This window comes from Magallana gigas, chromosome 2 (genome assembly GCF_963853765.1).
Source record: "Magallana gigas chromosome 2, xbMagGiga1.1, whole genome shotgun sequence".
In the NCBI taxonomy this organism is placed as follows: Eukaryota; Metazoa; Mollusca; class Bivalvia; order Ostreida; family Ostreidae; genus Magallana; species Magallana gigas.
The window spans coordinates 21,019,854-21,036,602 of NC_088854.1; the positions used below are offsets into that span (position 1 = coordinate 21,019,854).

General features: G+C 31.9%; 1 protein-coding gene across 1 annotated transcript; it reads right to left on the minus strand.

The window, feature by feature from the left end:
• Positions 1–10,830: 10,830 nt before the first annotated feature.
• On the minus strand, positions 10,831–16,462 carry LOC136272836 (T-box transcription factor T-A-like). The gene is made up of 7 exons (XM_066075543.1): positions 15,327–16,462; positions 14,091–14,328; positions 13,619–13,739; positions 13,040–13,236; positions 12,193–12,312; positions 11,446–11,864; positions 10,831–11,094 (listed from the first exon to the last, which is right to left on the minus strand). Exons 2-6 carry the CDS (start codon positions 14,111–14,113, stop codon positions 11,786–11,788), a joined length of 540 nt encoding a protein of 179 aa, XP_065931615.1. The 5' UTR covers positions 14,114–14,328; positions 15,327–16,462; the 3' UTR covers positions 10,831–11,094; positions 11,446–11,785.
• Between the last annotated feature and the right edge of the window lie 287 nt (positions 16,463–16,749).

The window sequence follows — 16,749 nt, forward strand, 5'->3', positions numbered from 1 at the left end:
TAAAAGCTCTAAACAAGAAAGCGTTTCTTCCATTATAAACACCGCAAAAACTGTGTCCGCCAAAGTAGACTCTGTAGAAATTATTACTCCACTGTAGACTACATAAAGTATTTTTTCAGATGAAAGTACTTTCATAAATTGCAGAAAGCGTTTCTTCCATTATAAACTCAGCAGAAACTGTTTCTTTAATGATATACTCTGCAGAAAATGTATCTTCCTTTGCTAAAAATGTTTCTTCTATAATAGATCCTGCAGAAAGTGTTTCTTCAATTGCAATCACTGAAAAAGGTGTTTACTCCATTATAAATTCCGCAGAGTGTATTTCTTCTATTATAGACTCTACATAAAGCGTTCCTTTCATTATAGACTCAGCAGAAAATATTCCCTAGAATGTGTTTCATCAATTTAAGACTCTGCCAAGTGTTTTTATTTTTTATTGTAAACTCTACATAAAAGGTTCCTTCCATTGAAGACTCCTTAAAAATTGTTTCTTCCATTACAAATTCTGCAGAAAGTGTTCCTCCGGTTATAGACTGTACATAAAGCGTCTTTATTAAAGACTTTACGTAAAGTGTTTCTCCCATTTAAGACTCTAAAGGTAGTGTTTCCATTATAGATTCTGTTGAAAATGTTTCTTTCATTGTAGACTCTGCAGAAACTCTAAAGCAAGTGTTTCTTTCATTATAAACGCTGCAGAAACTCTGAGGAAAGTGGTTTTTTTAAACTAGACTATGCAGAAACCTTTCCCCCATAATTGACTTTGCAGACACTTTTTCTTCCTCTACAGAATAAGAATGGAATTTGTAAAAATTAAAGATAAAGATTTGTGATAAAAATCCAGATCTATAAAAAGTTTAAAATTGTTGTTGCAAAAAGTATAAATTACCAATTTTAAACATAAATGAAATTAAAGAATACCATTTTTTATAAGAAAAAGTTGATAAAACGATATACTCAAAAGTCTTTGTCACTGATTGATAATTAACAGTTATCTGTTTGTCGTGATTTCTTCAACATGACAACCTTGTTTCTGGACAATTTGTCTACAATATACCCAGTATTTTGCCTGGTATAAACTGTCCTATCTTTTGTAATCTGTATGATAGGTATTTTATACCTATGGTATATCATACCTTAGTGTTTACTACTGAATTTAGAACTACAAAGTCAAATTTAACGAAATCTACCATACACACATTTCTAAAAAGTTTTTTTTTACAAAATAGCGAACAAAAAAATCATGTACCTTTGGCGAAGAAGATGCAAGGTAAATCTCAAACCTATGTCTTTCATCTAGAACTCAGAACTACAGAGTCAAATTTGACTAAATCTGTCACACAAGGATTCTTGTTTTTCAGATGTTTTTGTCAGATTTTTCTTTTTCAGTTTAACATAATTACGTTTGAATTGACGGAAAGTAATAAAGGTAAAGCATATCATCAAAGTTTTCTTGATTTACATGTTACAATTACAGAAGAAAAAGTTGAATCACAATACAAATAAGACAGTTTAAATGGTATATATATATATATATATATATATATATATATATATATATATATATATATATATATATATATATATATATAATTCAGAGACAATCCCTCTACCTCTCCAGAAACCAGCCTGTTCTTTTCTGAGTGTGCGGTCTACACCGGCCTGTCTTAAAAAAAAAACAACACACACACACACACAAACAAAACTGTCCTCCTTATCCAACGGTTCTTCGTCGGAAGAATCAGAAGTACAAACATTGGATATCAAAGTCCCCATGTCTTTTCTGCCTAGTTTAAAGGTGAGATACGGGACGGATTAAGATCCCTATTTTAGATGCATTGGGTGAGGCTTTTGCTCCTGTGATATGGGAGTGAGATATTGTCTTTAAAGGGTACTGTTTACAGAAAAATATTCGTCCCAGTTTTATTCTCGCCCCTTTCGCCCTCATTGTTAACGGACGAATTTAGGACTGGGCGAATTCCGATGTCTTCAATTGATTTTCTTTAAACACAACTGTGTCTGGGGGAATTCAGGACGGGGCAAAACTGTTTGCAAGTGTAGAAGGGCGAAAATTACAATGGGCGAAAATAACCCTGTATACATTATCTTCTTCCTCATATTTGGAACTGAACTGATTAGTTCAATTTAAGTTCTATAGGAACAGAGATGATACGTCAAATGCATCAAGCGGGGCTTTTCCCTTGCGACACGGGTCTGTGTTGTTGCATTTCGAAAGTATTTACTATTAGACCGATTTTTTATATTGATAACTTAAAAGATGATTAACATAACGGGACGTTATGTGTTAAAAGGGGCATGGTCACAATTTTTTGTTTTAAAAATTATTTTTCTGTTTTTAATATTTACAATGTTTCAGAAGGACATTTTTAATAGGCAACCAAAGTTTGAGTGTCATTTGTTGAGTTTCAAGCGAGTAACAGGGCTTGAAATTCTTGATATGTAAACAAAGCGTTTGTTTACCTTTTGAACGTTGAAGTAAAAATTTCAGTTTTAAACCTAAAACGAATGTGTTAAACGTTAGGAACTGTGTATCAATGCTTGAAATAAATAAAAAGATAGACTCATAGGCTGGGAAAAGTTTTTGTACTGGGATATTGAACCTATGTAACCAAAAACAGGGCACGAGCCTTTTTTACATGACAAAGAATTGTGAGCCCTGTATCTTGCTTATAACTTTACGAGTGACTCTCAAATTTTATTTGATCATTTGAAATGCATTTCTAAAGCATTGTAAATAATAAAATCATGAAAATAGAATTCGTCCAAAATCATGACCATGCCCCTCTCAGTTTTAATTTTAGATTGTTTTAAAACATGTTTTATGGAAAATCAACATCTGATTTTAAACTAACTTAAACTGGTTGAGAACGAATAATTCACAATTAATAAATAAACAAAATTATAAATGAAAAGCTTAATAAATAAATGATATTCCATTTAAAATTCTTTTGTTGTCAAAGCAAAACAAAATGGCTTAACTAACTTCAGTTATTTTTTTTTATGAATAAGTTAATACACTGTTTCTACATGAACGTATCGATGACGAAATGAGAAAACCAATTTTGTTTCAGTTGAAACCTTTTTTTTTCAGGAGAATGTTAACGTATGTCGAGTTCACATTGAGAGGTCTGGATTCTTTGCGATCATATGACATTACGTTTAATAAAATAATCCCAGCATAAAAAATTGCAATTAATGCGTAGACAACAAATGGAAACGTATTTTAGAAACAGAATTAGAATTTGAACACAATTAATCTATTCAAGCGTTACCAGGTTCTCTTTGACTACGTTAGAAATAGAAATTTATTTCCATCGTTTAATAGTGTGAAACATTATGACTGTAAATGTGGAATTGTGAGCTGTTCTGTGTAACATCAAGTCTTTTTTCTTATTGGCTAGGAATGTGTAAATGTCTTGATATTAGTATATTTGAAAGGCGTTTAGTGAACACCTTTTAATCCTACGTAATATATAAGAGCAAAGTGACAACTAGACACCCAGTGTTTGCTTTTATTTACAGCTCACGCATCGACCAAGGCATAAGCATCTTGTGCGAGTTCATCTAAAGACAAGAGGAGGAGGAATTTTCTGTTCTGCAAAATCAAACAGCTGCATCAACATTTATTGCGGCTGTGTTTCACCCTAGAAGGGAACTGGTGATCACAAATCTTCATTTCAACAATTATCCGTGTTTGGAAACCCTACGTTACCGCGGCATCAGGTAAAATTTTTGAAATTCAATTTGAATATCAATGAAAATGAAATCAATCATAGTAACAGATTCGATGCAGAATACTTTATAATTATTTTGGTATATTTTTTTCAGTGCATGCTTGAATTCGTCTGCAGATTAGTATGCGCTTTAAAATACGAGACGAAACAAAATTTTAAAAAGTATGCAATTCTAGATTCGCATACACTAATCGACTTTATGAATATTTCGGAATAATTGTTTTTCTGTGCATGCTTGGATAGCGACAATTTAAAAAGCTTTGGATTTGTCCTATAGTATTCTGTCATTCAGTGAGCAAGCATATTAGTTTGCAGCTTAGTATGCATTTTGCAATTATTTAAGATACGAAAAAAAAAAAAAAAAAAAAAAAGTAATAGAAAAACAGCAAAAAAGCGGATAATAAAAGTTTATTTGTGCGAAAAAGAAATATGACAGAATACTGTTATTTACCCACCATAATAGGTAAACTAAGAATTTCTTTAAAAAAAATTACTAGAGAAGTCTATTTCTCTTGTAATACTTGATTTTATTGATTAAGCTATTCCGGTCTGTTTTAAGAAATAACCTCATACAATAATTATTAGTAACGCATCCTGGTAAGTACTTATTGTTTTTCCCCCACAGAATGGTTCAAAGACAATGAATGAAAAGCGGTCCTTTCTTCTCCTGCAATTGTTTCTATCAATTTGAGCAAGTTACATAGATAACGCAGCAGATAAAAAGTTTCTTTGGGTTGATATTATCTTTACTTTATGTATCAATGAATTGATGATCATAAGCTATTTGATATTTTGAAAGATGTTATTATATCAATAGTGCCTGTTTAGGAGGGTAAGAGTTGAAATTGACACCCCGGGAAAACTATTGTCAACCTACGCGAAGCCTCCTAAACAGGCACTATTTATTTTATTATACTGAATGTTTCAATTTTAAAGAAAACTTTACTACTCTTATATATGAATGACGTGAATTCTTTGGCGAACGGTTCGCGCATAGTTTACGCGCATGTAACAATTCGTTGTGTTACCCGTTGCTAAGTGTGTTGCTTACGCTTAGGTTATAGAACGGATTATCAACTGCGTCTTAACCAATCAGATTTCAGTATTTAACATGAAAGTATAATAATATGATTTAACAACTTCTAGATAAATTAAAAATGTCCATAATATGTTTTCGGGTATCAAAAAAGGTCATGTCTGTTTCATTTGTGTTTAGATGTGTTTACATGGTGTTATTTGTGTTGTTGTGCATAAATTGTATTTTTTATTTTTTATTACCTTCTTCTTAATTTTTCAATTCACTTTACAAAAGTAAAAAAATGAAAAGTAGGTTTTGAAATAGAAGAAATATTGTATTAAGTTAAATGATCTTTTGTTTTGTCCATGAATCTATAGGTGTATAAGAGTTCATAAATTATACTTATAAATCAAAATGGTTAGCTATTGAAATGGACAAAAAAATGATTATAATAGCAATGTACAATCATGTAAATTGAATATGTCTTGACAGCCAATCTTATTGTACACAAAAAATAAATATAGTCTCAAAAAATCATACTTTGCTTTTTTATTGACCTGAAGCAATACTTAGAATACTTTTGTTTTATCAGCTATTTGCATTGTTTGTTTGATTGAGTTGTTTGTTTCTCAAAAGGGATAAAAGATGAATGCTTTTAACAAAATAAAAATAACAAACAACTGTATATGCAAACTGTCAACATATGAATCACATGGATTGTTTTTTTCGAACATGAAATAAAATCTAAAGACTATTTTAAAAGTTTTCAAGCAATTTCAGATCGGACATTCAAAACTTTTCTCTTTGAATAATATTTTGATATCCAATATACAACCAAAAATTCAATTTGGGCTGGAAATGTTAAGTGAAATATTTTAATTCTGATTGTAACACATAATTTGATTGGCTAAACAAGTTCTTATATATCGTGTAACATAACCCTGGACAGTTTAATACTTCTGTTATAACTTAATGAATGAATCACGCCAAAGTGCAATTTGTGTATCATTTAGGTAAAAAGATTACAAAAAGCATACATATATAATGGTCCCTCATCCGAGCATTATTTTAAGAGTGTGAAGGATAAGATCCATTATATGTTATAAGCCTAAGGCTCAATAGGTATCGTATAGCATGGTTATCTTTTGTAGCATAACATTAAAACGGGTGATCATTTGACAACACAGAACCTTACCTCTTTAAAAAGGCCTGTCCGAGCGCGGCAATCATCTTAAACGAATTTGTGACAACCCCCCTACAGGGTTTGGGAAACAAAACAAAAGGCGTCTGTAGGTGGGTATATGATATCCTCTTAGGCCTCAGACGCATAACATTAGTTTATCATATTTGTGAAAAGTAATTGAAGGCAAAGGTGTTCTTGGCCTTGACGTTTTTACAGGAGTTTGAATTTGTAATCCGGTTTTATCATTGAAAATACTCATATAAAATCTAAATTCAAAACTGATAGGCTTTTTTGCTTTTGCGGTAGTAGTTATTGCCCAGAGTGCTACTAATTTAAGAGACATCATTTTGAGATTCAATGTTTGAAGTGGACAAAGACCACATAAAATCGCAATAGCTTTGAAACATCCATCGCTGCTTACATTTACAGGAAGTCTCAGGAGGTCTATATTAAGAATATCTTTTAATCATTGTTGAAATCAATGTCTGGTTGTTAATCTTTTTTACATTGAAAAAAATGAGTTAAAAAATTATTAATTTATGTTAAAATTTATAACTAAATATAAGAACATTCACTTCAGAAAGTTGACAGAGATTAATTTTCCATTAAATGCACTATTCAACCCACTTTTCTTCTGTTTCCAGATAAAACATAAGTTATCAAGGATAATTTCCTTACCAAGGGATGAAACTCTCCCATGTGTGGCATAATCAGTAGAGTTTTGTGTCTTGACAACCTAGTAGGAATAGATATTAAAATTGATTTCAATAATGAAAACCAACTATGTATTATTCAAAGAAGAGAAATGATAATAGCTTCCTCTACTATCCAATAAATATGCTTTTATTCATAATTCTCCCAAATAAACCTAATAGAAAGAAATATCAGATTTTAACATTCATTCTTTTGAATCTTAGAAATTTCTACAAAACAATTATGCACAAACATATTTAAATCCCTATATATTTTTTGCTAACATAATAATATGTTTTCCTATACATCAATTTCCGATTTGAATTAAATCCAATGATCTAGAAGACATACTGTCCGTCGCATTGACATTAGTTCCTACAGTCGTCGTGTTATCGGATTTAATCCTAATGTGACAATTGGTATAACTTTCAAAAAGGATTTCAATATATTTAAGTTTCAAATATATGCATTCTAGCTTCTAACAACGACCATTGACCTTCAGTGTATTTGTCACTAAAACTTGCCCCCAGTCCTAAATGGATGCGTTTGTTTCAACCAAATAATCAATATGTAGATTTTTAATTAGTCTTCTATTAAATTTCTCAACATCGTGTATCAACTATGTAATTTCTTAAACAATTTCCTCTGAATTATGTGTTATTAAAGCAAAGCAGGAATTTTTCAACTTTTATTTTTGCTTTGAATGTATAAACAGTTAGACCAATCGAAGACACAAACTTCCGTATCGGAACCGAATGTTCTTGCATTGTTTCTAATATAATGTCATGATTTTAGAGATCATTTCTTCAGGATAGAAAAATCTTAAATTGTATCGATTAAATAATAAGCCCACAAATTTAATCTTTGACTTTGTGTCTTCAATGACTTTTAATGATTTTTTGAGAAACCAAGATAATCTAAATCACTCATTACTATTTCACTTTTGCATCAAAACTCTTGTTAATAATAAGAGAAACGTTGATAATGTAACAAAACTGTATCCATTGTTCTGAAAGCTGCAAAAACTGGTTTATATACCTTAGTTAAAACCTCTCGGTGCTGAGGCTACATAGTAATACATTAATTTATACAAAATATTATTCCATTAGAATGCCAACATTTTTGTAAAATCTGGATGAACACTAACTATAAAATAAGCATCTTTGGGATCAATACAAATCAAATAATCATATTTTTTAATTGCAGAATCTCTTGTCTGTTATGTTAGTTTTTTACAAACTCATTAAAATTTAACCTTTTTAAATTAATTATTGGTCTTTGAGAGCCATCTCTTTGTGGTTCAAGAATAAATTTGAAATAAATTTATTTGTTGGAACGTCAACTTCTTCAATTCCATTCTTTGCTAATAAAGTTTCTGCCTCATTGTGAAAAAAAAGTGCAGATTCATTTAATTTTAGTCTTTAAATTGAGATCCCAAATTGTATGCTTTGGTACACATGAAAACAACACTACATATCAAATGCAATGATAACTTCTAAAAGCCGTAAGGCGATATGTAATTGAATATATTCATCGACAGTCTAGCACATGTTAGTTTGCGAAAGACACTTCTGGATTACTCTAGCGTTAGCAATTACTTTATTTCAAAAATACCATGGCCATCAATTGTGTCTTTCCTATGACGAAAGCGGTAATTATGACTGTGTTAATCTTTTTTACGCTTTTAAAAGGATTTAAAGACAACAAGTAGGTTTTTGATTCAATGACACAAAGTATTTTGGGGCAATAAGAAAATATCAGTATATTATATGGCAATGTTAGGTATGATTGATTAAGTAAAATAACAAAGCTTGTTTTCGAAACCAATTTCGCTTTTGTATCATTTTTTTTACTAAAATTTTGATATTTGTTCAGGGTATGTTTACATTTAAAAAAGTGACAATTTAACTAACTTATGCACAATTAGTACTTTTTAAAGTCTTACTTTGTGCAATGATGGTGTTAGCTTTTTTTTAAAATGACATTTGGATTTTTATAAGTACATTTAAAATTTTAAAAATTTAAAAAAGTAAGAAATATTGGAATGAGAAATCTTGCACCTTGCGCTGTGTAATTTAGAAATTTAGAAAGGACACAAATGACCCCCCCCCCCCACACTTCATATTTTTTTCAGATCTTGAAATCCCTTAAATAAGTCTGTAGCTGCGCAGTTCGACAGCTGTTCTGAGTGATTAAAAAGGCATTGTCCTGTTCTTGTTTGCATGCTTTTAAAACAAAATGACATGTAGGACTTCATATTTATTGTTTTTATATCTTTTGGCAACATTTTTGGCCAGTTTCGGGCAGAAACAAGCCAGTTCAAGAAAAGTTTACATTCTTATCCTTAAATGTACAAGATAGCTGCACATCCCCTTAAGAGTTCCGGCCCTTAATTGATACTGCGCATTACTTTCACGCCGCCAACTTTCGAATATGTTACATGACCTACTAGTATTTTTTTTAATGTTGCAAACTCTTTTGACTCTATCAAAGCTTGAATTAGTTATTTGTCAATTTCAAAACCAAATCGTGGCTCCTCAGAGTTTTGGACATGTTCTATTTTGGTGACCACGTACACGTCCATACTAGAGACCACGCAATTTTCTGTGCCAAGGCACATGTCAACATTCATTAGAATCTCTATGTGTGCATTGAAAATCTTGCTTGTGGCCAAGCAGCAAAAAGGTTTTTTAACCAAAATATTTTGCGATGTAATGAACGTAACAATCTCCCATCCTGATCTTAACGACATTTTAAGAAACATTTAAACCAATGTTAAACATTACTCAAATTGACATATGCATCAGAATACAAAAGATGTGGAGTATATATTGGTTTGGGGCAATCGCATAAGCAGTTAAATGCGTTATTATAGGCAGTGTTTTGAGACTAGCCTTTTGTTAGCTGTGGGTATTTAGTTCCCGGTTGAAAGATAAGTTGGAAGACCGGGAACCTAAGGTTCCATGTGCGTTTTAAAGTTGCAATTTACGGCGAACTAAATATTACGCTAATTTTGGAATGATTATTCTAATTTTATCAAAAATTTTGCGGAAAAAATAGTTTTATTACATTTTACAGGCAATTTACTACTGTAATCTATACAGGCCTTTGACTTTCTCAGAAATACGCTAACCGACATCGTGGAATAAAGTTAAATTCACGCACAGATTTTGTGAGTCGCTTTATTTTGCATAAAAACAAACTACACCAGTTCACTTTACCGGGCTGGAGATGGTGCCCAAAAGAATAATGTAAACCAACTTTTATACGCGTGCAAGAAATATTTGCGAGGTTCGCGAGAGCCTCATCGTCGCAAAAATTTCTCGCCGCGGACGAGTATTTACCATATAATCGTAATTTTAAAAAAGGCTTGGTCGCGAAAATAAGTCGTTGCGAACCAGTTAATTTTAGGGAAATTGCGAAATAAAGTTGTCGCGAATAATATTTGGTTTACAGTAATTTTTGGCAAGTGAAGTGACGATATTTGTAGTAAATTGTCTGAGGATATTTTGTAAAAGATATGTTTTGAAAATAAGACTAATCAGTCAAAAACTAGCGCAATTTTTGCGTCGTGAATTGCTAGTTTTTAATATGTACGGAACTGTAGCTCCCAGTTCGTACCTCTGAATGTTACAAACCTTCAGCTATAGTTTTTTTTGCATCTTCCAAAGTCAAGGGTTTCTGATCCGCTCCACTCTACATAAACCCTTGACTGAAAAGACAATACATATGCGGGTTAACGATTACGCCATCTAGTGAGTGTACTCATTTTGGGACTTTTGTGATTTCTTGCTCTGACCAATCAGAGAATGCGTTATAAACAGAAACAATATAGCAACGTGGCTGCTCCCATTAACAAAATCGAATTTGTACAAAAGATGGATTCACTCGGACTTAAAACCGACAGCAGTAAGTCAAATACTTACTAGTCCGTCTCAAATTTATTTGACAATGGTTCAACATTGATCAATGCACACTTCACAACATTATTAAAACAGCGCTTCTTATTGGATCATGCAAACTTGTATGACACCAACCAGCGTACGATGTTTCTAACCCAGTTAAACTATGCCTATTCGGTCAAGGGTTTATGTAGAGTCGAGCGGATCAGAAACCCTTGAGTTGGAAAGATGCCTTTTTGGAGAACTTGGAAGGAATAAAAGTGCATTAAAAACAAACAAATATTTTCTCCACAGACATTTATTTCAATGAAAATATAACATGAAAATAATACAAAAGCAATCTATTTTTCACCAAGATTTTCCTCTAGCAATTCTCGATTTAAAATATATACATATTCTTGTTGCAAGGAATTCTCTTCTCTACAGAGTATAATTCCACCTGCTACAATGCCTCAAAATATTGCCTCAGTGAGTTGATGTCAGGATTCATATTGCGAGGACATGATGGAGAGGTCGCCATGTTTAAAAGATTCCTTACAATTGGACCTAAATGAAAAGCAACCCAAACATTTAACAAAACATTTTTTTCATTTGAGTGTTGTGTTATATATAATACCGATTTATGATGATGAAGCATTTCTCTTTGTCAAACACATGATCTCACACGTGAATAAAAGGTACCTAAATATTACCTAAACAGTTATTGCATAGACCTTTCCTTTCCGGGATTTTCAACTAACAGTAAACAGAATACAAAGTATTGTCTTGTGAAATATTATTTTGTCGTTCAATAACCTTCCCAGAATTTCAATTAATAGTTAACAAAATACAAAGTATTGTCGTATGAAATATACGTTTCTCTAATTAAGTTTATGGAAAGTATCATATAAAACTTACAGACTGGTAACATGCACCATAAGTTTCCATCCGCCATTGACAGTTCTGTTTGAGTACCTTGATCGTTCTTCAATTCTGATTCTTCGGAGATTGATGAACCGAAAAAGGCAAAATAAATCTAAATTGTTTAGTCTATGTCAGCTATTATTAAAAAAAAAAGAAAACTAGGGAAAGACCCTTTGTCTTTAAGCATGTCACTTTAGAACATAAAAGCAATTAACATATGTAAGCCATTTCTCTCTCAAATATTGAATTCAAAATTAATTACTTCTTATCTCCAACACAGCTTTAGTGATTACATAATATGTAACTCTGTTTGACAAGGCTATGTTAAAATGTTTTACTTGAAAAGTCTTAGGTACGTGTACTTACTTGGTTTCCGTCTGTCGTTCTGCAAGGCCGTAGATTGTGATGGTTGTCTGAAATGTAGAATTAATTACTTATAATGTAAGCTGTATAGACTGTAGTCTTTTGTTATTATACATGTAGAAGCTATATTAAGGAAAAGTAGCCCTGCGAAATCATTTCTTGATATAAATTTGTTTAAAGTCAATACAATTTTTTTTTTGGTGTTTTTTTTTAATTCTTCATCTTCGTCTTCGTCTTGATGATTTTAAAATAAAATATTGATAACTAATTGAGGATTTTTTTTGGTGTTTGAAATATATGGAATGATGGAAATTACAGTTATTGGATAGTTAGTACAAAATAAGAGAATATTCATGCTTTTAATTCTATAAAACTTACTGTATGTGGTGAATTTCATCAAAGCTTTCCGTGAACATATCCATTCTTGATGTTGGGATTTTTTTGTTTTGATGTTTATTGGTCTTCTTATCAGAGAGAGAAACTGAAGGCTTTTTCATTCTAAGGAGTAACACAAATAAAGATTAAATTTAAAAGAATAAAGGATAGTTTCGATTATAGATATAAAATGGACAAAACTATGCATTTCAACAAGTAGCAGAACTGTTATCGTGAAATTTGACAAATCAATTATATTCTATCCTCTATCATGCATCCTATCCCACTAATGAGCTATTTTCTATCCTACCTATCCCTTACCATCCATATTAAGGAATAAAAGATAAACAAATATGACTAAAATGATTTTATCAAATAATGTAATTCTGTAATACACAAATGTAGGGTACCATTTTCGTGATGAGGATTTAATAATATTTTATCATAGGTACATGTATTACATGCATTTGATTAGATCTCTCATTACCATTAGTAGGAAACCAGGTTACACCTGCGTTCTTGCATAAAGTATATTAAATATATTTCCTGCTTAGAAAGAAAGGTTCTGATTTTTACTAATCAGAGGATGGTCATACGTGCGTTTATTTTGATTCAAACAATTATTTCATTTGCATACTGTATAGACCTTTTTTCTGAGGTGTCTAAATCAACATGACAAACACGTGATCTGTTCTTGACCGTTGGGTGTCTAAAATGTTATCTTTACTCAAAATGTAGAAAAATGTCAAATATCAATATTTTCAGAAAAAACAATTAACAGAGATACAGCGGTATATCACCGTTTGGAATCATATCTTGATACTTTTGCAAAACGTAAGATTCGATTTACCTGCTTTTGGGGTACCGGAAGGCTTTGGAATATGGATTGCTCTTGATCTTCAGCTCCGTGACCTGCCTGTTGTTGTATGCTGTAACTGCTTCAAACGTCGGTACTGGAATTGGAATTTCAAGCACCGAAAATATGTCTGTCTTGTGTTTGATGAGAGATATTTTCACTAAATACTTCTGAAGGGTTCGGAGACTGAACTGTAAATTGATACAAAGATTCGGAACAATCAACTTATACTCAAATGCTACATGTCAAATTGTACGTGGATAACCCCAGTACGATTTTATCGAAATATCAATTAACACATCCTACCTGTCAATTGGTACGTAGACAACCCCAGTACGATTTTATCGAAATATCAATTAACACATTTAAAGCCAATAAAGCAAGGCATAAGCCACAATTTTAAGAAGTGACTAAAAAAAAAATTACGATTCTACATTTACAGCTAGGTTGGTTTGAAAGTTTCACATTTTGGAATGATATGATTTTGGCTATCCATTCCGACCCAATTTGTGGAAAATCTGGAGGCTTGAAAAAGTTGTTATTAAAATCTTGTTCAGCTTCTCCAATACCTACCCATTTGTTGTCCACAAATTTAAAATAATTGGTGTCAGCTGGGATTATATCAAACATTATGTCATACAATCCCGCAGGATCCAGGCCTTTCAAGGTAAACTTGACATACGGAAAGATTCTCCTGAAATAAAATGGATAATACATGTATTTAAATTGATATCAAACCAGGTTATCATATGTTAAGAGGGATTATAATTATCTATTAAAGTCAAAATATTTTGCTTTTCCAACGTCCACACAGCTTATGGTCCCAAGTTTACCAACATGCATGTTGTTAACCTACTCAACATCACATTTCTTAAAGCTAATCTACTAAACATGTTCATGAATATGACGTCAAAGAATTTGTATGAGAAAACTGATGAGAGAGAGTCAAGGACAAGAGGATGTTGGATAAACAGTGTTTGGGAGCATGTTTCGATGATAAAAGATATATACCTAATTTCAAGTCATATTATTTACACATACATACCGTCCTGTTCTGTTGATAATCATTTCAATTCCATTTCTGTAGAAGTTATTTCAAAGGTTGCTCTTTTCCAATTCCAGCGATTCGGAACCGTTTTGCAAAGGCTAAAACGTATTTGTTGCATTCCTTCTTTCAGTGTCCTCAGACTTGCTCTCAGACTCAGAGGTGTTTGGATACCCTGAGGAACCTGAGGTAGACACCGTGTAGGTCTCGGTATCTGATGATTGTTCCTCTAGTTCTTCTGTCGAAGAAACGTTGGAAGACGCGGGTACGATAAGGCAACTCTCAGCGATCAAATTCCTCTGATCGATATGACGTCACAATAAGCAGCATGATGTCATATTTCACTCAGAAACATGTCGATTTTAACTTTATCTCTGGTTTAAAATATAAAAACTACAGGCATAAAATATCACTAGAAACTCTTCTAACTGAATATATCTTCGATTTCTCTCTATTACGTATAATTATCATTGATGACGTCACAAGCATGTCTAATAGCGAAGATCATGTCGGGAGACAAATCATCGGAATGCAGTGTAAACAATGCCGAAATGAGACTTATTTAATAGATACCTAAGATTTAGATGAGTGTCAGGATATGAACAGGATAATACAGGCATGGATATTTTGTTTAATCAGCGAGTGTTATAAGGTAAGCAGATCGACATTTATATGGCTTGACCAGCCTTTCCTCTGACAGTGTGTACAAAAAAGGCAAAAGTGTAACGCTACCCCGGATATTATGAAAGATGACTTTGGAAAATATCAACGGTATATGACCTAAACTACCTGAAAAGTGCTGCTAGAATCCTCTGCTTCGTTGTTTTAAATGAAAAATACGTAGTATTTACAATGAAATTATAGAAGTTGAGAGGGTTTCCGATAAATATTTACAATATTTATTTTATGCGATTAACAATAGTATTCTAGCAGTAATACTAATAAACATGAACTAATTGCCGATCGAATTATTGTAGCAAACATACAAATGAACTTCGGGGTAGTGTTACACTTTTTGATTTTTTGTTAAGGTAAAAAAGTGATCTATTTTTAACTGTCACGTGATACCATGGCACGGCAGCTTCAAAGATCGAGTCGATTCCGAAGTAGAAAAATAATATCTTGGTGAACACATTCCCTTGGTATTAATATTCCGCACTGTTTTCTTTAACAAAACCAGTTTTTAAATTGATCATTATTTTGACGGTCATTAAACTCGGAGTTGCCTTAACCTACCCGCGGAGGATGACTGCGTGTTGAAAAGAGACCAATTCATCCTCGGAGATGAATTGAATGAATACGTTTCAAAGCGCCGCCTCTTTGCTGCAGTGTTTCTTTTTTCTTGATCACTCGTTTTAGCTCCGAAATAATCTGTATATTCTATTGCAAGTGCTTGCCTACATGAATAAATAAATTGAAATTAAACATAGCCGATTGCAATAGATTCTTAAACAAATTGCTAGAATATAACATCGAAAATTACGAAGAAACATTTAAAACTATCTTATAAGAATTGTTCAGCTGTTATGAAACACAAGTAATTTGTAAAAATGGTTTTGAATACTGAAATGTAGCTACATTGAGATACCAAATAACTAAACTCAAAACTTGGTTAATTGCAAAAGATACATATTGACTATGATTTAAGAACATGAAAAAAGGAAATACAGATATGTCATTAATATCATTTCATGGATAAATGTAAAAAAAATCTTACTTACTTGTGGTCCTGTTAAAGTTTTGATTTTATGCAGATTAATGGTTTCTGTGTGAAATAAATACATTTTGCGAAATAAAAACTGCGCAACTTCCTAAATAAAAACTCGTTATTCCGCCTTTAGAAGGTTCTTGTTTCCAGTGTTTACAGGAAACATAGAAACCGATTCGCTAGATTTTTATTGTACTTTTATTAACAACGCCACCAAACCAGATTTAACTGCTGAAACTGTTAACTTAATATAAATGTTTGTCGGTTTTTTTCATATTTGGAATCGTGACATTACACAATTATTCGATATTTCATTATAATTAAAATTAGTATGTGTACTGATAGAACTGCGTAGATAATTCCAGAAAGGTTACAACGTTTCTAGTGATCCTTGCGCAATATTTTAATGAGGACGAGTGGCCAGCTTGCCTGTCAGGTCTACCTTCAATGTTTGTTAATATGATTAACAATACAATAAAGTTATATTCATTAAGGTTAATTCAAAATCTTTTTTTGGATTTGTATAATTCTCTCCCGTTGAAAACCTTAATGTACCAAAATGGCCAGTTAAACCCAATCTTCTTAAAGATTTCTTCTCTTTTAACTTGTGTTTGATTTTTTTTCCCATCAGATACCTGTGTATACATGTATGCTTACTAAAAGTTTCAATTCAGTTATTTACATGTACATTTACTTAGAGAGAAAAAACTGTTAAAACTTTAAAATCACGATTTTCTATCATGTGTTTAGATTTTTAAAAAACCCTAAAATATAGAGTATCATCAATATTCCTGTATTAACTGCAAAATAATTTGCTGTCAAGTGTCCTTATATTCTAACAATATCAATCTATTAAGGTCTTCATTTAATTTCATGGCATTAGTTTTCAAACTCAAATATTTTTATACAATTTGCAGCATAAAAAAGTATAAAATGAATGAATCATGCAAC

Bases quoted from the DNA above. Each gene is read 5' to 3' on its own strand.
- LOC136272836 (XM_066075543.1), bottom strand. From the start codon at position 14,113: ATGATTATCAACAGAACAGGACG. The intron at 13,740-14,090 runs GTATGTATGTGT...ATTTTATTTCAG, and splicing joins ATTATCAACAGAACAGGACG to GAGAATCTTTCCGTATGTCA. The intron at 13,237-13,618 runs GTAGGTATTGGA...ATCAATTTACAG, and splicing joins AATTTGTGGACAACAAATGG to TTCAGTCTCCGAACCCTTCA.